The 17,499-nt window shown below is 54.3% G+C and overlaps 3 protein-coding genes across 3 annotated transcripts; 1 reads left to right on the top strand and 2 right to left on the bottom strand.

The window, feature by feature from the left end:
• Window positions 1-12: 12 nt before the first annotated feature.
• On the bottom strand, window positions 13-3,776 carry LOC117649607 (transmembrane protease serine 12-like). Its single transcript, XM_034392502.1, has 6 exons — window positions 3,614-3,776; window positions 2,435-2,574; window positions 2,252-2,358; window positions 1,425-1,570; window positions 1,005-1,318; window positions 13-912 (listed from the first exon to the last, which is right to left on the bottom strand). Exons 1-6 carry the CDS (start codon window positions 3,774-3,776, stop codon window positions 667-669), a joined length of 1,116 nt encoding a protein of 371 aa, XP_034248393.1. The 3' UTR covers window positions 13-666.
• Window positions 3,777-5,533: 1,757 nt separating this feature from the next.
• On the bottom strand, window positions 5,534-7,111 carry LOC117649393 (protein C19orf12 homolog). The gene is made up of 3 exons (XM_034392088.1): window positions 6,944-7,111; window positions 6,401-6,584; window positions 5,534-6,285 (listed from the first exon to the last, which is right to left on the bottom strand). The coding sequence occupies exons 2-3, from the start codon at window positions 6,558-6,560 to the stop codon at window positions 6,023-6,025; spliced, it is 423 nt and encodes a 140-aa protein (XP_034247979.1). The 5' UTR covers window positions 6,561-6,584; window positions 6,944-7,111; the 3' UTR covers window positions 5,534-6,022.
• Window positions 7,112-7,146: 35 nt separating this feature from the next.
• On the top strand, window positions 7,147-12,404 carry LOC117649391 (D-glucuronyl C5-epimerase B). Its single transcript, XM_034392087.1, has 11 exons — window positions 7,147-7,215; window positions 7,311-7,387; window positions 7,461-7,621; window positions 7,731-7,892; window positions 7,981-8,152; window positions 8,231-8,461; window positions 8,617-8,786; window positions 9,018-9,158; window positions 9,244-9,431; window positions 9,510-9,664; window positions 9,746-12,404. Exons 3-11 carry the CDS (start codon window positions 7,472-7,474, stop codon window positions 10,123-10,125), a joined length of 1,749 nt encoding a protein of 582 aa, XP_034247978.1. The 5' UTR covers window positions 7,147-7,215; window positions 7,311-7,387; window positions 7,461-7,471; the 3' UTR covers window positions 10,126-12,404.
• Window positions 12,405-17,499: the final 5,095 nt, after the last annotated feature.

Here is a 17,499-nt window from a genome sequence, read left to right as displayed (position 1 = left end):
TCACCACCCGAATCGACACAAAAATAAACAAGTTTTATTAATAATTTAAGCAACACGTAAACAGCTAAACAATAAATAAAGAAGTATCACAAGTAGAATTTCGTCCCTCTTGGACAAAACAGAAAAATAGACTTCCCCGGGGCTGCGCACTGTCAAAAAGTAAATAACTTTTAATCGACTCCAGTTTCCAGAGAACCTCGAAATCGACTCATAATGAGCGCGAATCAGTCAAACTCGCGGATTCGGTCGATATGACTTACTTTTTCAGGAGTGTGCGCGTGTGCGCCCCAGGACGCCCCAGGACCCACGCAGCGAGTTGCCTGCGGCAAAAGGCCTGTCTTGGCTCCGGCTTCCGTGCACCTGATGAATTCCCGATGCGGCACGGCGGCGTGGCGCTGGAGGGGGTGGCGTCGCTTGCGTCGCAGAGGCGCTGCCGCTCAGATTGAAACCCGCAGGGCGAGGCAGGGCCGCCACAGGCCGCCATCAGTCCTTGTCACGCCGAGCATTACCGAACAGAACGCGGTGCGCCGCGGTGCCGCCATCCGCCACGCCCATAGAGGCCTCCACAGGTGGTGGCAAACAAGCGGGGCAGCCAGACAGCCAGCCCCGTGCGACGGCGTGCCACTGCTTCGCCGGGAATACGATCCCCTCGGCTCGGGCCCCGCGCTAATAGTCCGCGAGGTCCTGGTCCTCGTCCTCCTCCTCGTCCACACCCTCCTCCTCTTCCTCCTCCTCCTGGTCGTCGTCCTTGTCGCTGTCCAGCGTGTCCCGGATCCAGGCCTGGTAGTGCGCCGTCCTGGTGTACACGTCGGGGAAGCCCGGGCGCGCGCAGCCCGACCCGAACGAGGTGATGCCGGCCAGGAACCAGCGGCCGTCGTTACCCAGGCACTGCAGTGGGCCGCCGGAGTCGCCCTGCAGCAGCGAGTGGAGTGGGGTGAGTCTCTCTCGCACCCCAGCGGAACGCCCCAGGGGTGCGACAGAGACGCGGCTACGCGGCTACGTACCACGCAGGTGCCGGTGGAGCCGTCCAGGTGTCCGGCGCACAGGTGGCCCTGGCCGATGCGCACGCCGCCGCCGTAGCGCTTGGCGCACAGCGTGTTGTTGTGCAGCGGCACGGCGGCCTGCAGCAGCGTGGACGTCTCGTCCCCCGAGGCCGACTGCCGGCCCCAGCCCGTGGCCATGCACAGCGGCGCGCTCTCGCCGGGCGCGGGCGGCGCGGGCGGCGCGCTGGACGCGTCGTAGGGCGCGGGCGGCAGGCAGAGGGGCCGCACGCGCGCCTCGCCGGACACACGCACTCGCCGGGACAGCTTCAGCAACGCTGCGGGGACAGGCACGTCAGCGTGTCGCCCTGTCTCTCTCCCACTCGAGGGCGACCCCTTCGGGCGCGAGAGAGACAGGGCGACGAGGCTGCGCCAGGCACTGACCGATGTCGTTGTTGTACGAGTGGAACTTGGTGTGCACCACGATGCGCTCCACGGGCACGCGCACCTCGGTGTGCTCCTCCACCTCGCGGTCCCAGTCGCCCAGGACGGCCGTCCACAGGGCGGGGATGGGCAAGCTGAAGACGTCACTGGCAGAAGAAGAAGAAGCACGCATCACGCACTGGTTACCGAATTTCTTGCATTCCCAACGGTGGAAATCCGAATCGCGTTTCGTGTGGGTGGGAGAGAGGTAGAAGCGACCAAGCCCCCTTCAGCCTGCAGGCGTCCGCTCCGCGTGTCCTCCCCTTCCATCTTCCGGTTCAACCTGATTGCAAAATTCCTCGCCTTGTCGAGTGGGCTCGCTCCCGCCGTGGCGGTGGCGGCGTCGGCCTGCCCGAGGGCTGCCGGGGAGACGTGTGGACTTATTCTGCAGCCCCTCGCAGGGCGGAGGCATGGGCGGAGGGCGAGGCAGGGCGATATTGGACCGGAAAGAAGACCCCGTTGAGGAATCCACGAGGCTGGCGCCACGCCCGCCGCAACTACCCGCAGTGCTGCCATCCGTATTCCGTATCGCGTGTCGGGTAAACGAACAGGTGATCGTTTGTCACTACCGAGAGACGGCGCTGTCTGCGGAGCCCGGCACCGCCTACCCAGCAATGTAATGGATAACACCCTCAAAACGGGGTTGAAATCGACAGTTCTACGGAAATGTCACCCATGCTTCGAGGTTTAGGCCGCTTCAAGACGCGTGAGACGGCGAACTCCGGCGTTGAGACGCGTTTCGATTGTGTCCGGTGGGTGCGTGCACTTCGTATACTTCGTTTACTCACTTGTGGATGCAGTGCGCCGCCGTGACGACCCAGCGGTCGCGGACCAGCACGCCGCCGCACCAGTGGCCGATGAGCCCCAGTCGGGGGTGGAGCACCTGCAGGGACGCCTGCGGCCAGATACAACATTTCCATCATCGCGAACTTGTCGAGTAGGAGTCACTCTTGGAGTGGATGCCGGTTTACCTGCCAGGGCCAGGCCCCCTGCCGGCTCTCCTTGCCGTTGACGATGCGGCCCTGGGAGCCCTGCGACTGCGTCCACGCCGAGGGCGGCCACAGCGACCGCGGCCGGCGCCGCGACAGCAGACTCAGCCCGCACTCGGCGTCTGCGACAAGAAGGAGACGAAGCGCCGCGGCCGTCAGACAAGTCGCACAGCGCCCACGGCGCCCGCGGAGTCGAGGGTAGGCCGCCAGGCCAAGCGCCAGTGCGCCGGGCTGCCTACCCGGGCGACGTAAGGCGCTAGGAGCCCTCCTGCCGAAACGACACAGACAGCGCGGCACCAGCCCACGGGCCACGGCTCCAAAGCTCACCGTCGCGGCGCGCACCCTCGCGCGGATCAGTGACAAAGCTTTGGGAGGCAAGCTCGCCGTCAATAGAGCGGCGCGCCGGCTGTCTCGGGTTTGCATTCCTGCCAAGCGGTCCTCGCCGGCCCCCGCCGCGCCGTCGTCTGCGGGACGCGACGCCCGTCGCAGCAAGGGAATGCGGCCTGCGGGCCAGCCGGGACAAGCCGGGGCAGCCGGGGACAGCAGGACGCGGAAGCAATCGACGCGACGCCCGGCGCCGCGACGTCTCGGTCCGGGACGCCGATATACAACCGACGCGGACGTGCGGCGGGGCGGGGCGGGGCGGGGCGGAGGAGTGCAGAATAATGGCAGCATCGTGGTCGCGTTCGGAATCCGCACAATGTCCGTGCCCCGGAAGGCCCTGCGGCTGGAGGGGGGCGGTGGCCGGCCCTGCCCGGCCCTGCCCTGCCAGTGGAGGGGGTCACTTTCTCCGCTTTCTATCGCTCGGCGTCGCCGCGTCGCCGCGAAGAGGCCGGCCATGCCATGCCGCCACGCTATCGGACGCAACGCGCACGCCGCGGTTGCATCATGTGCCACAACACTTGACATAATGACGGCCGCCGAGCGCCTGGCCGCGCCAAGCCGCGCCGACGCACCGCGATGCGCGAAACGGCCGCCAGGGGGCGGGGCAGCGCCGAGGCTCGCTCCCGCGCGGACGCCAAGCTGGCCGTGGACAACGTGGACGTCGCCGATAAGAGGAACCCGAACCCGACCCTGGACCACTCTGGACGTGCGTCCGCTACAGCCACACACACACACACACACACACACACACACACACACACACACGCCGTTGTTTACCTGGGTCGTGGAGCCGCGCGGCGGCGCCGGCGTTGCTGCGGGGACGTTTCTCGGCGACAGGGGGCCTCGGCGAGCTGGCGGTGGACGGTCTCGGCGTGCTGGCGGTGCTGGCGTGGAGGCCGGCGGGCAGGCACAGGCACAGCAGCAGGCTCCGGACGAGCATGTCCGGGCGGAGCGGCCTCCGTGCTGCTGCACAGGGCTACACTGGGCGGGTGCGCGAGCCAGGGCGAGGACGCGGACGCGGGCGCAAACGCGCACCGACTGAGGAGGACCGTGCGTCCACTCCAGCCAGCCAGCTCGGGGAACACGGGGAACACGACGGGGACCAACAACAACAACAACAGCACGCCGGGCAGGCAAGGGCCGCGCCTGGGTCGGGACGCTGCGCGGGGCGTCGCGGGGCGTCGCGGGCTCGGCGGCGGGGTCGGGGCAGAGCGGAGTAGAGGAACTAAGCCAAGGCGGAGGCAAGGCGGAGCCCAGAGCCAAGGCAGAGCCCAGGCAGAGCCGAGGCGGAGGCAGGAAAACGAAAGTAAATGAAGGAGGTGGGGGCGGCAAAGGTGCCGTGTGGTGCTGTGGGGCTCGGCGGGCACGGCACGGCGCGGCCGCAGCCAGGCTAAGCCAGCCTCGGGCTTGTCTCACCGTGCCCGCCGTGCCCGCCGTGCCCGCCGTGCAGCGACGCTGGGGGAGGAGCGAGGAGGGGGACGACCGGCCGGCTGTGTCGTGCCGAGGGCAGCCGAGGGCCGAGGCTTGATTCACCGGCCAGCGTCCGGAACGTCCGGGGTCAGGGAACGGAGGAAAGGAAAATGCCGGTGTATGCAGCGCTGCTGCGGGGAATCGAACCCGCCACCCGCGCACTGGAGCTCAACATCAGACGTCAACTCACCTTTCTTTCTTGCTTTGCTGGGCTGACTTGGACGCACCCTCCTGGCCCATCCTGTCCGCTCGATGCGAGCCACATGGCCACATCCTCGCGCAGTACCGCGTTCTCCCATTTCCGGTCGGACTATCGGAAGCCCCGATTCGCGGCCCCAAAGTGAGCGTTCGTCTACTTCGCGTCCTGTCGGCCCTACCAGGCCCTTCGCGGTGAAAAATGGAAGCCAAGGTGCGGGTTAAGCGAGCCTCACGCACGCACGCACACACTCACACACACACACACACTCACACACGCAGGCAGACGCCCCTCGCGACCGCGACACGGCGAACTTGGAACTTTGGGACACGGGAAAACTTGCTAACACGACTCGCACTCTGCCTCTTCTGGGCACCAGACTGATTCCGAGAGTCGTTTTCGTCGCTCTGCCTCTGTCGTAAGGCGTCCCGGATGGGCGCGAGAGGGACGGAGCGACGGGATCTAGTCTTGGGATCAGTCTGCTGGGGGCACATGCCACACCGCGCGGCGCGCCGCCGCTGCGGCCGCACGACGTCCTGCTGGTTCAGCCCACCCCACCTCTGCCCGCTTCACTTTCGTTTTCGAGGGTGTCAAAGGTGGTCGTAAATCTGCCGGTCGGCCGGGCTAGAGCCCTGGGCCGCATCGGATCGCCCCGTCGCTCTCGCACCCCTCCAGGGCCTCCAGGACGGCTCATGGGTGCGACAGAGACAGAGCAACGGGCGCACTGTCCGGAAGCACCCTTGCGATCAATCGCAGCACCGACATGTGCCTAGCGCAAATAACATAGCGCGATAGCGCGGGGCACACGTCGGGTCACGTGGCTCGTCTAGGAACACCTAGTTACGCCGAGACGCACCAGGTGGCGCTCGAGGGCAGAGGGGGCAACAGACATCTAGTATCTAGCGAGCATCCTGGGGCATTGGCCCCATGGCCCCCTGACTGAACCAGCAGGCTGATACCGAGGGTCGTTGTCGTCGTTCTGAGTCACACACACTTAGGGGTGCGCACCATGCCCATGGCCAGCCGTCAAATTTGATGAAATGATGAGAATTTTATTGAAGCACAGGAGGGAAGTAAAGTACATGGTGCCCAAGTTGAGATGCCTCAGAGTTTATCTAACATAAGGAAATTTCTCCCATGAAGCGTACATAGAGATGCAATTACTTAATCTTCAAACAAGAACAAATAAATCAAGAATTTCTTTCTTTTTTTTTACATTTAGTTCATAAACAAGAAACAGAGGAAAAGAGAATTCCTCTCCTCTCAAAACATACAGTTCAAAAAATCAATCAACTAATTTGAGAGCAAATAAAAACTACATAAATTCAATCACAAAATGATCACATGATGACCTTCTTCCAACTCATTCAAGCAGAGTTTCAAAGATATTAATACAACAAATTGGAGGGTGCTGATAATAATGTTAACTTAAGCATAAACCTACAAGACTAAACTGTAAACATAAGAAATATCACATCAGCATTAAATTTCAGTCTGTTAAAGTCAACTATAAAAATACATTAGTCAATGATTTTCAATTTCATTTCATTGGTTATATATGCAGTTAATTGAGTCAGAAGAGCTTGTTGTGCTGCGGGTGTGTTGAGAAGTAAAGGCAAAAGTATCGCAACATCCTCAACCCTGAAATCTTGAATGATTCTCATACAGGAAGCAGCTAATTGAGTCTGCTGGATAGGTGTCATGTCTTCAAGAATTACTCTCGACACTGGTTTGAAATGTCCACTTGTTTTGAATGCAGCCATCACAGATCCTAGAGTGCCTCCTGTAACAATTTAAAAACAAAAAAATAACACACAAACATGTATTTTTGTTTATCTAAAACTAACTTCAAGAACACTTCCACAAATATATTTTTAAATTGAGTTTTTGAAACATACCGACTGCAAGCCCGAAAGGTCCCATCAGAATTCCTCCGACTGCTGTACATACACCAACAGCAACGCCACTTAGCATGGAATACTGGACAGCCACCTTTATACCTTGTTGATCAGCAAGCTGGCCCAAAAGGCTCATCACCTCATGAGTGTTGATGGGCATGATAGGACCTGAAAATGTTCACACCTGAAAAATTCACACGAGCATTAGTGAAACCGTGTTACCAAACTCATTGCTTGTGTACAGCTAAACCCAATCAAATAGGGTTGATGTTCAGGCATTTGATACTGTCTTGTCTAGATAGTTAAGTTAAGTTCTGAAAGTTTTGAAATGAGATGCTGTATGGGGAATACCCTTAGGGTAATCATGAGTGGCAAGTAAATCAAGGTTGTGTTCTATGAGTAAAAATGCAAAATAATTCATGGATGAGTTATAGGGGTGTACTTTATGCTTTAGAATCGCTGTTATTGCCCAAGAAAATATTCTTAACGAAAACAGCAAACAGGTATAGTGACACAGGTCACACAACCTCTTTGTATACTCACTCGGGTGTGTAATGCCCCAGACAACTAGATGAACTGAAGATACAATTGGTTCGAAGGAGAAGCTTCAAACGGATTCAAATGATGACATGTCGCGATCACCGAAATCTTGTTGAACTTTGGTCTTATTTGTCGATTGTAGGTTGGGGGTCCTTCCTCCCCACCTGCGAATAATACACGATAAATTTTTCTGCGGATAGCGAACCCCTTTTGTCTCCCCCTCCCCTTCCCCTTCCCCCTTCGTCATCAACTGTTTTCCACCCACAGAAAAGAGGGTAAAGAATAACTGCACTTATCTCGGAGATTAGTGTCAAATTTGTCGTGTTGGGACATCTCAGTGGTTCACAAATGTTCTCTTTATTCGTTTCAGGGTTCCTGTTTAATTAGAGTATCGGGTTTTACTTGTGACAGTCTAAAATGATTGTTGACACAAGATTGCGAGGTTATGTGAGTATCAGAGAATAGTCAACAAAGAAGTAAACCCTCCATTTCTTAACACTTTGGAATGGTTTCTTGACAGATAAAACTAAAATGCTGCGCCTCAACGTGAAGCTCTTGCTTTTCCTGGTGTTTGGTTTGGTGTTCGTCGCAACATGGTCCTTGTGGAATCGCTGTCTTGATGGTCTTCATGCGCCTGGCTGGGACAACAATTTCAAACATAATGGAGACGGACCACTTCAGGTTCGTTTGGGTTTTGAGCTGGCTCTCTCTCTCTCTCTCTCTCTCTCTCTCTGCCTCGTTGTCCTGTTAGTTGCTTCATGTATTGATTTAAATTATTTATTTGTTGCAGGATGTATTCTCAGGAAACTCCCCTGTTGCTGAACGGCAAACCAGTGAATTGCAGGGATATGAAGAGATTGACTGTCTTATTAATGGAGATGTAGCACTTAAATGCCGTAAAGAGGGAGATGAAGTGTATTTGCCATTTTCTTTTATTCATAAATACTTTGAAGTGAGTTTTCATTGATTTACAATTCCTACCTTTTGTCCTTAGTGAGTTGTGTGAGTTTCTTTACCATCTCTATACAATTTTATCACAGGTTTATGGTAAATTAGCCACTTATGATGGATATGAACGATTTGAGTGGTCTCATAGCTATTCTAAGGTCTTTTATCCCAAGGCAAAATATGAACCTTGGGGGGTCTTCATGTACTTTGAAAATTATAATGTAGAGGTTAGAGAACGTGTGAAGTGCTTAAGCGCAACTGAAGGTATGTGTTTTACTGCTGTTCTGTTGACATGGCTTCCTTAACTCACCTAATGCATTTTATGATTTCTCTACTCTGCAGGAGTTCCAGTTTCTACGCAATGGGAGAGTGGTGGTTATTATTATCCCACCCAAATAGCGCAATTTGGCCTCTCTCATTACAGCAAGAATCTGACAGAGCCAGAACCTCGCCGTAAAGTTCTTGAAGATGGAGATAGAGATCTAGCTCATTGGCAGGCCTCTGGATCATCGACCTTTACTCGTACACATGATCCTGAAGTAAACAGTGTTGTTATTCAGTTCCAAACATCAGGTAAGAAAGTTTCTGATTGAGTCTCCCTCAGAAGTAGCTAGGCACCTCTTTCTGGTAAAAAAAAAACTATGTGATGTGTGAGACACATGGGTGTGAAAAGAGTAAACTCTTTAAACTTTTTTCCTTTGGTGCTGACATTTTAAAACTATTTTCAGTTGGTGGATCTATTTCTCTCAAATTGGACCATGTATTAGACTTTGTGTTGATGATGGATATAAAATTCTTATCCATGAACAGCAGTGTGACTGTTGCTCTGCAAAACAGAGAAAGCAGGCAATTGTGGAGACTACACTATGTTTGTTCTCTTCAGCTAATTTACACACAGGTACTGTATTTATTGGAAGAATCACTCTATTATTGTTTATAAAGAAAAGGCCAACTTCTCGATCTCATTTCATTGAATGGGTGGATAGAAATTTGAATGAGATCCATGCAAAGCAAGGGATAAAACTTGCATGCTCTTTAGCTTGTTTTATCTTACTTTTTACTGACTTTCACATTTTGACAGATACCTTGGTTACAATAAATAGTTGTATTATTTTTGTCTATTTTCTAGGATCAAGATATATTTCATGGTATGGCCTGTGATGATAGTGCTCCATGGCATACTCTTATCAGAGACTTGGTGGTAGACTTGCAGAAAGGTCTTCTCATTCAAAACAGAGGGAAACGCAAATTGCCACGGTCTAAACTGAAGGTAGGCAAAGCACTATGTATCTATGTTCTCAATTTTCTTGTAAACTTACTGCAAAGTTGTCAAGTGACTCTTAATTATTACATAGGTGGTTGGAATAGCCTTGCGTGGGTGGGGTAAAGTGGATAATGTAAGCCTCTCCACTAGTGAACATCTTGCCCACTTTTATGATGCCGCCCAATGGTTTGTGAAGCATCAGGATCCAAATACAGGGGGCTGGGCTAATCCAGTTAAGCGACGTGTAGCAGCAGGAATGCAGGACCTAGAACCTGGCTGGTGAGATCTTTGAAAAGATATTTAAGTTTTTTTAACCAAATTTTTAAGTGTTTGCGTGAACTAATATTTTGTTTGCAGGTATTCTGCAATGGGGCAAGGACATGCAATATCAGTTCTTGCTCGAGCCTATCACCATTCGGGTGGTGATCCACAATACCTTCAGGCAGCAATCAATGGTTTGAGGCCTTTCAGAGTACCCAGTGATGAGGGAGGAGTTCTTGCTTCATTTCTCAGTAAGACACAATTTGCAAAATTGGATAAATAGTTTTGTCTTGTGACTGCTGTTTTTGTCATACACTTATTCTCTGTTTCAGAAAAGTTCCCATGGTATGAAGAGTACCCTACCAAGCCTGCATCCTTTGTACTAAACGGTTTCATTTACTCTTTACTTGGTCTCTATGACCTCAAGACTATAGCACCTCCAGCCCAGTCAAAAGAAGCCTCTGTTCTCTTTGAGCAAGGCATGGTCTCCCTAAAAAATCTCTTGCTCTTGTTTGACACTGGTGCTGGCACATCATATGATCTAAGACATTTTACACTGGGCACTGCCCCAAATTTGGCAAGGTGGGACTATCATGCAACTCATGTCAATCAGCTTCTTTTATTAGCTACTATAGACAAAGACCCTCTGATTGAGGTAACTGCCAGACGCTGGATTGGCTATATGAATGGGAAGCGGGCAGCTCACAATTAATAGTTCAGTGTGTTATACTTAGTTTATTGTTAGTTAATTCTTCACTCTGCAAGGTTCCGAAGTGGCACTGAATTTTGCTCTTGTTAAATTTATTTAATGTTATTCTTCAATTTCAAAATTTTAAGTTAGCTTAAGTTAGGTGTTGTGTTTTTCTTTGCTTTCTGGACATTGTCAAATTTTTACAATTTTTATCTATGCATAAAATTTTACTGTTAGTAGAGTTTTAACAGTATTACATCTTTCTCCCTATCAAAGTCAAAGTTTTTGTGTTCTGTTCTTCAGTATTTTGTTTCATGTTGCATTTGTGAGCATTATGACATTACATTCCAATCTAATGAGGCTAAGTTATTAATCAATGGAAGTAGAATTTAGAGCTATCCATTACAAAAGGATATCTTGTTAATGTTTTGTGTGTCAGTAGCTTGTTTCTGCACATCAGTCATCAGAACAAAATATAGTTTTGAGTCATGTACTAACAACTACCCATGAAGCAGCTTGTAGTGTTTGTTGGCACTATTGTTTGCTCTTCTTAATATTTTTATTCAAATTCTGAGTTACAGTTTTTGGCCTAGTAGTGATGGACTACTTTGCATGTTAAAGCATTTTTTTGAAACTTTTTTTCGTCTTCAGTGTGTACTTAATTCATTTTTAAAAAGTGATTTTTTAAAAAAAAAGATGCCTGCAATGCCTGTGATGGAAACATACACCTTTTCTTTATGGGGTATTTTCAAGTGTGATGAATGATTATTAATTGGAGGGAAATGTTATCTTGTTTGTTTCATGTAAGCCGATGGGCAGGTCCCATTTCTTTTTGTTAAGAACATTGAGATACTCCTTTCTAGGAACTAGAACTGATTCTCCTGTTACTTTTCTAGGGTTAAGGAAGGTTTTCAGTCTCTTATCATCATTATATGTATTTGCTTGAAATGTCACCATCCCTCCAATCAAAGTACTGTATACCTATACAGAATCTGCCAGAACTTAATCTGGACGGTTATGGTTTCTCTCTTCTTGTGTGTGAAAATATCTTAAATAGATGGCCACTAATGATGTTTTATTTGGATATTTGTTGTGTTCAATCTTAAAGGACTCTGTGATGGTGGCTTTTGTTTCTGCTGTATTCTATTTGCTGTTTTAGTGTTAGTATAAATACTTCTGTATTTTTGTATTCCTTGTAAATGTTTTACAGTGATTTGTTATGGTTCAGTTAGTCTTGTTTGCTGTTTTCTGAAAATGCCTTGGAAGTAACTTTTGTTAATCATAATAAGTTTTATTTTAATCAGCACTAATGTTGTTGGGTTTTGTTACTTGGTACTGTTTGAATTTGTAACAGCACTTAATCCAGCACAAAACTTTTTTATAAGATGTTGCTTTTGGAGAAGTAAACTTTCAACACACCAGTGTACAGTAGTGAGTAGAAGTGAGTAGGCTGGGTTGATCTGAAACTATTGCTCTATAGTACTTACTTCCTAGAATTTAACTTCAACTGTGTGACAGTAGTATTGCCTGTTTAGTCTAAAATTTTACTAATTACAGTACTCATGTAAGACTGGCGTTTAGAAAGGATTGGTGATTTTACCAATGTTAAAGCATTAGAATAACATTCATTCTTGCCAAACCAGAGGTTTGAAAAGCTTTCCCTGTGATAGTGATTTAGTTGTTTAGTTGTGGAGTGACAATAAAGGGCTTCAGTGTAGGAGTGGACCATGTATGAGTCTATTGCTCATGGTGCAGCAATGCAGCTTTATTAGGTACTTGGTACTATGTGAAATGCTGTGCATTTAGTGACACTGTTGGTGTTGGTGATCATTCTGTCTCTTTTTTTTCCTGTCTTTTTCTCTTGTTTTGTTGTAGAGCACAGACTGATGCTGTTGCACAACTAAGTCTTTCACACAAACTAGAATCAGTAAAGTCCATTTAATGTGCACTGTTTGTCATGCATTTTACTTTTAGAGGGCATTTTAATGACTTAATCCTCACCATCTTTCTGTCATTGGAGTGTATTTTTATCTTATTTTTCTTTCAAACTACCATTAATATTGATCTCCGTATCTGTGTGCCATAACATGCTGTACACACCTCTCATCATACGTATCATTTTGTGTGTACCGCCAAGACGTATTTCAATGTGTTTGTCATCACATTCTGTGTGCAAAGCAGTCTTACATTTTTAAGTTCAAATTGAAACAAATTAGAAATAATGAATGTGTTTTATGGGAACTTTTAAAAAAGATCAGAATTGGTAACATGTAATCAATAAATTGTCATGCTTAACCAGATCCTTTGTGTGTTTATTATCCTTGCTCACAACACAACCATAGAAAGATAAAACGGCTGCAGGAGGCCCTCAACGCCGTTGATGGACGAAAGATAAAAAGAAACAGTGATGTTGCTGCCAGTGCGGTGGCACCTCCCACTCACTCAGAAATAAAATCTAAGGAGAGTGAGAAAAACAATATGAAAATAAAATGAGGTTCATGCAGTTTGATTAGTTAGTTTAATGCAATATTAGCACCAAAAAGAAAAAAGGGGAAAAAAGGTGTTTTTGACCACGCCGAACTCTCTTGAGAGAGGGTGGCATTCGAGGCCCATCATAATTGAATGCAAAACGGAATCAGGAATGTAAATTTGAAAAGGGGTTCCAGTTTCCAAGAGGAAGAAAACCAATAACTCAATGACACATTTACTTCTTTTTTTTTCGAATACAAATTTATCATCCTATGGGAACATCTTTTGAGAGGCGCTCGCGTTAATGCATGATGTATTTCCCCTGCTTTGACAGGTGGAAGAATGACAACGCTTCACGGCTTGACTTTCCCTGACAACCGCCCGCCCCAGCGATGCCTCTTGAGCTGCGGCCCCGCCCCGCCCCACCACGCCCCACCACGCCCCACCCCACCTCGCCCGACCCCGCCCCGCATCCGGAGTCACATGACAGCGCAGATACGATATCATAACAGACTTGCAGGCAAGTGAGCAGCAAAATACTGAGGCATGGCATGGTGGCGGAGGGTGTTACAGGAAAGATAGGGGCCGGGGGAAAGAGGAGGGCACAATGGCAGAGGGGGGGTGCAGCCCGCAGCTACATCTTGTCGTAAGCGATCTGGTGCCTCGGCCAGCCCGCCAGCCCGCCAGCGCCGCCAGGCCAGCGCCACTCTTGGCTCGCCCCACCTTGCCCTACCCCATCCTGCCTTGCCCTGCCTTGCCCCGCCCCGCGCCGGTGAGCTTCTTCCCCCACCCCCACCCCTCTTCCCCGCGGGGTCGTATTGAGCGCCATCCGCCCCACGTGCTCAGAGCCTGTGCTGCCTGTGCTGCCCGCCCCACGGACCCCGCCCCACGGACCCCGCCCCACGGACCCCGCCCCGCCCAGGGCAGCCCGCACCCAGCCTCCGCCCCCACAGGACAGGGCCGCTCCCCTCGCCCCCGGCCCGCCCCCGCCGCGGCCCCCACCCTGCAGGGCCTTGCGTGCTGCGCCGTGCTCCGCTGTGCTCCGCGCCGTGCTCCAGTCCGCTGCGCGAGGACTGCGGGGACGAGGACCAGGGAGCGGAGCGAGCGGAGCGGCGTGCCGAGCCGAGCAGAGCCGAGCCGCCCACACCGCCCCACGCCCTCAAGCGCCCAGCGCAGTGCCCCACTTTATATGGCACCACCCCCCGCCCGCCCCGCCCCGCCCGGCCCTTGCCACCACACACGGCGTGGCACAGCCAATGGCACAGCCAATGGCACAGGCAAGCTAGGGCAGGGCGTTGGGCAGATGAGACAGAGGTGAAAAGAGCTGTGCTCTATGCAACGCCCGACATCGCCACGCCCCGCCACGCCCCGCCACGCCCCGCCACGCCACGCCACGCCCCGCGCCTCACCTCCTAAGTCTTCGCCCCGGAGGAACGCCTGACCGCGTGACGCTGCGCCTTGCCGCGACTGGGCTGGGTCCAGGCCGGGCGGCTAAGAAGACATTTTCCGCCGAAACGCTTTCACTAGAAACGCCGTGGCCGTCGGTGGCACCCCCCGGACCCGGCGGCCCAGCGCTTCGCACACCCTACCCGGTGACGTCACTGACGTGATTAGATTCAAACTGCAGTCGGCAGAGTCGGTTCAGGACAGAACAGCCGGAGACTACAATAGCCGGGCAACCGAGAGGCCGAGAGAGCGAACGGATGCTTTGCCGCTGCCGAAGTGGCAGCGATGAATTTCCGATTCCCTGCAGTGCCTTGCAGTGCCTTGTCTACCCGCCGGGCTTACGGACGACCCCTCGCTGGCCGCTGCGCCGCGCTGCGCTGAGGCCAAGTTGAAGTAACTATTTGAAACAGCCGGTGTTGTTTTGTTGGCGGTATCGAACCGAAAGGCGCCGAGAGCAGAAAGCGGCCGACAGGCGAAAGGGTGGAAGGCGCGCTGGGATGTCGAGAGTGCATCTTGATGCTGCACCATGGTCATGGTGTCGATGGGGCTCCTGATGCCGCGCCCATCCATGCCCCCGCACTCGGTTACAAACTTGTCGACTTCGAGCTGGCGGGCCACAGTGACGGCCTGGCCGTGGCGTGGTGCCGTGGCGTGGCGTGGCCCGCGACCTACAAAACCAAAACCGTTCGGTTCTGCCTCAGCCTCCTCCCCTACCTCCGCGCCGCGCCGCCACGCGACCTACAACTTCCGCGCGACCTCATTCTGGTCTGGATCCTTGCTGCGAGGGCGTGGCGGGGCGGGGCGGGGCGTGGGGAGGGGGGGGGGTGCAGCGCTGAGGTGTGGGGAGGGGTGCTACCCTACCGTGCCCTGGCCGTGCCCTGGCCGTGCCCTGGCCGTGCCCCGGCAGACCGGTCCGCGCGCCGCTTAGACTCGTCCTGTGACCGACAAGATCTCGTGCGAATCAATGCAGCGGCAGCCACGCCGGCCCCGCCAGCATCACCAGCACCACCAGCATCACTAGCATCACCAGCACCACCAGCATCACCAGCATCACCAGCACCACCAGCAGCACCACCAGCATCACCAGCATCACCAGCATCACTAGCACCACCAGCATCACCAGCATCACCGTCCAAAGCAATGCCAAAGGCCGCCGCCCTGCCGGCCCAGCTGCCCCGACGCCCCCGAACAATAAAGGACCTCTCGCATCGGACCGCAAGCCCTTGCGATGGGCCTCGCCTCGCCTCACCCACCCCGCTCCGCCCCGCCCCGGCCGCTCCACCTCAGAAGGCCCTAGCGCCTGTCAAGCAGCACCTAGGCAACCCGCGCGGCAGCAGTGTCCTGCGGCACTGCCTACCCTGGACTTGGCGGGCGCTTCGGGCGATCGTCACTCGCTACAGGCACGCTACAGGCGCGCTGGGGGTACACTACAGGCACGCCAGAGGCACGCTTGGGGCACACTAGAAGAACGCCAGAGGCGCGCTAGAGGTGCGATGGTGTGGCCCCGGAGCACGGGACACGCGCACTACTCGTCGGCGAGGACACTGAGATCAACATCCACGTGTTGTGTCGTGCGGCGCACGCGGCCGCACGCGTGCCGCTGCAGCCGCTTCGAGCCCTTCTTTGGGTGAAGCTGGGCCGGTTGAGCCGAGCCGGCTGCCGCGATATTCCTGCAGTGTTCTTGCAGTGGCGACGCGGGCTACGCTGCCCTGCAGTGCCAGTGGCGGTGCTGGCCTGTGCTGGCCGCCGCGGTGCCCCGACGCCGATTGCAATCGAAGGTCCTGGACTGCAGGCTCGCTGTGCTTCGCTGTGCTTCGCTGTGCTTCGCTGTGCTTCGCTGTGCTTCGCCCCTCCCCTTCTCAGTGGCGGATCCAGAGCCGGCCTGAGGGAGGGGCGGTGAAGCACGTTTTGCCTCCTACACCCAAAAAAATGACTACTTCTTGGATCAAGAAAAATTTGACTTTTCTTGGTTTTTGCAAGAAAATTCTTCTTGATCCATTTTTTTTTCTTGAAAGAAGAAAATTTTTTTTGGGTCAAGATTATTTTTTTTACAAAAACTAAGAAAATCAAAAATCAAGATACCATTTTTCTGGGTGTAACAGAGGCAAAGTATGGCTTTTTTCCTACCTTTCCTGCGGCCACCTAGAGAGCAAGGGGAGTCGATTGTGTGTTTGGCTTCACTGATCCGCGTCCACGCCTGACCCTTCTGCCGGACCGCGGCCCACCTGTTTTGGGCGCGGCCAGGCGCGGCCCCTTGACTCCGGTGTCGTGTGGGCTGCGGGGCCGTTTGGGGCTGCCGACGCATCAGGCTTTTCGCTTAATCCAGTCTCGGTGTAGCCGGGCTGGCGCAGGGCGGAGCAGGGCTGACTGCCTCTTCTCCCCTCCCCCTTCAAACCGCACAGAGTGGTTTAGCCCCCTTTAATGAGTGGCCGTGTCAGTGTTTGACGTGTGGGCCCCTCCCCGCCCCGCCCGGCCCTGCCCCACACTGTGGGGTTTGAGCACTTTGCCTCAATGCTGCTGCGCCGTGCTGCGCTGCTACCCCCATCCGGCACCGTTGAGACCCTGACCCACAGAGCGGCCCCCACCCTGCCACCGCGTCCGCCCGCCACCGTGCTACGCCGCGCCGCGCCACGCCCTGACAGACCAGACCCTGGACCATCGCGGCCGCCGACGTGGCCGACGTGGACGTGACCTGTCACCTCCGATGACTTTTCAACTCGCTCACGGTGTAGTGCCAGCATTGCCTGGGGCTTCCCTGGGCGACTTCGGGCGCGCATCAGGATGCCGGCCTGCTTGCCCAAGGCCAGGACGCTGCGGCACCGGGGTTCACGTTGCTTCTTCTGAAACGACCCGCCCGCACCCGCCCCTGTTCCACACGCGTCCCTGGAAGGGCGAGCCGAGGCCGGCGCCGTCGGCGGTGCCCTGCGCCGCGAGCCGCAAGGGGCGCGAGGACAGGACCCCGAGCACACTCGAGCCGTCTAGTCCTCTCCCCTCGAGTGCATCGGGCGGCAGGGCTCTCGGCGGCGCGGCGCTGCAAAGCGGTTTAGCTCAGCAGCCGCGGAGTGTGTGCCGCGACAAGAAGGACGCCGTCGAGGAGGACGCCGTCGAGGAGGACGCCGTCGAGGGCATCGAGCAGGTCATCAAGGAGGGCAGCGGCGCGGCAAAGGCCACCTTGTCAGATTTACGGCAGCCGCGGGGGCGGGGCGGGGTGGGGCGGGGTGCAGCGTAGTGGGGCAGGGCCAGCTTTGCCCCTTCTGCGCTGTGGCGTGGCGGGGCGTGGCGGGGCGTGGCGGGGCGTGGCGGGGCGTGGCGGGGCGCTGCCTGCCTCGCGCCGCACCGAGCAAGCCGAGGTGGACTCGCCCGCCCAGCCCGCCAGCCAGCCTGCCCGACTCAACCCAGCAGCCATCCCATCCAGGCCATCCCGGCCATCCAGGCCACCCGGGCCACCCGGGCCATCCGGGCCGCAGCAGCTGCGGAGCA

This window comes from Thrips palmi, unplaced genomic scaffold (genome assembly GCF_012932325.1).
Source record: "Thrips palmi isolate BJ-2018 unplaced genomic scaffold, TpBJ-2018v1 HiC_scaffold_4, whole genome shotgun sequence".
NCBI lineage: Eukaryota > Metazoa > Arthropoda > Insecta > Thysanoptera > Thripidae > Thrips > Thrips palmi.
The sequence above is the reverse complement of the archived record's forward strand: the minus strand, read 5'-3'. Positions and strand labels throughout refer to the sequence as shown.

Bases quoted from the DNA above. Each gene is read 5' to 3' on its own strand.
- LOC117649607 (XM_034392502.1), bottom strand. From the start codon at position 3,776: ATGCTCGTCCGGAGCCTGCTGCTGTGCCTGTGCCTGCCCGCCGGCCTC. The intron at 1,319-1,424 runs GTCAGTGCCTGG...CTGTCCCCGCAG, and splicing joins CTCGTACAACAACGACATCG to CGTTGCTGAAGCTGTCCCGG. The intron at 913-1,004 runs GTACGTAGCCGC...TCGCTGCTGCAG, and splicing joins GCTCCACCGGCACCTGCGTG to GGCGACTCCGGCGGCCCACT.
- LOC117649393 (XM_034392088.1), bottom strand. From the start codon at position 6,560: ATGCCCATCAACACTCATGAGGTGATGAGCCTTTTGGGCCAGCTTGCT. The intron at 6,286-6,400 runs GTATGTTTCAAA...AAATTGTTACAG, and splicing joins ACCTTTCGGGCTTGCAGTCG to GAGGCACTCTAGGATCTGTG.
- LOC117649391 (XM_034392087.1), top strand. From the start codon at position 7,472: ATGCTGCGCCTCAACGTGAAGCTCTTGCTTTTCCTGGTGTTTGGTTTG. The intron at 7,893-7,980 runs GTGAGTTTTCAT...ATTTTATCACAG, and splicing joins TTATTCATAAATACTTTGAA to GTTTATGGTAAATTAGCCAC. The intron at 9,159-9,243 runs GTAGGCAAAGCA...ATTATTACATAG, and splicing joins TGCCACGGTCTAAACTGAAG to GTGGTTGGAATAGCCTTGCG.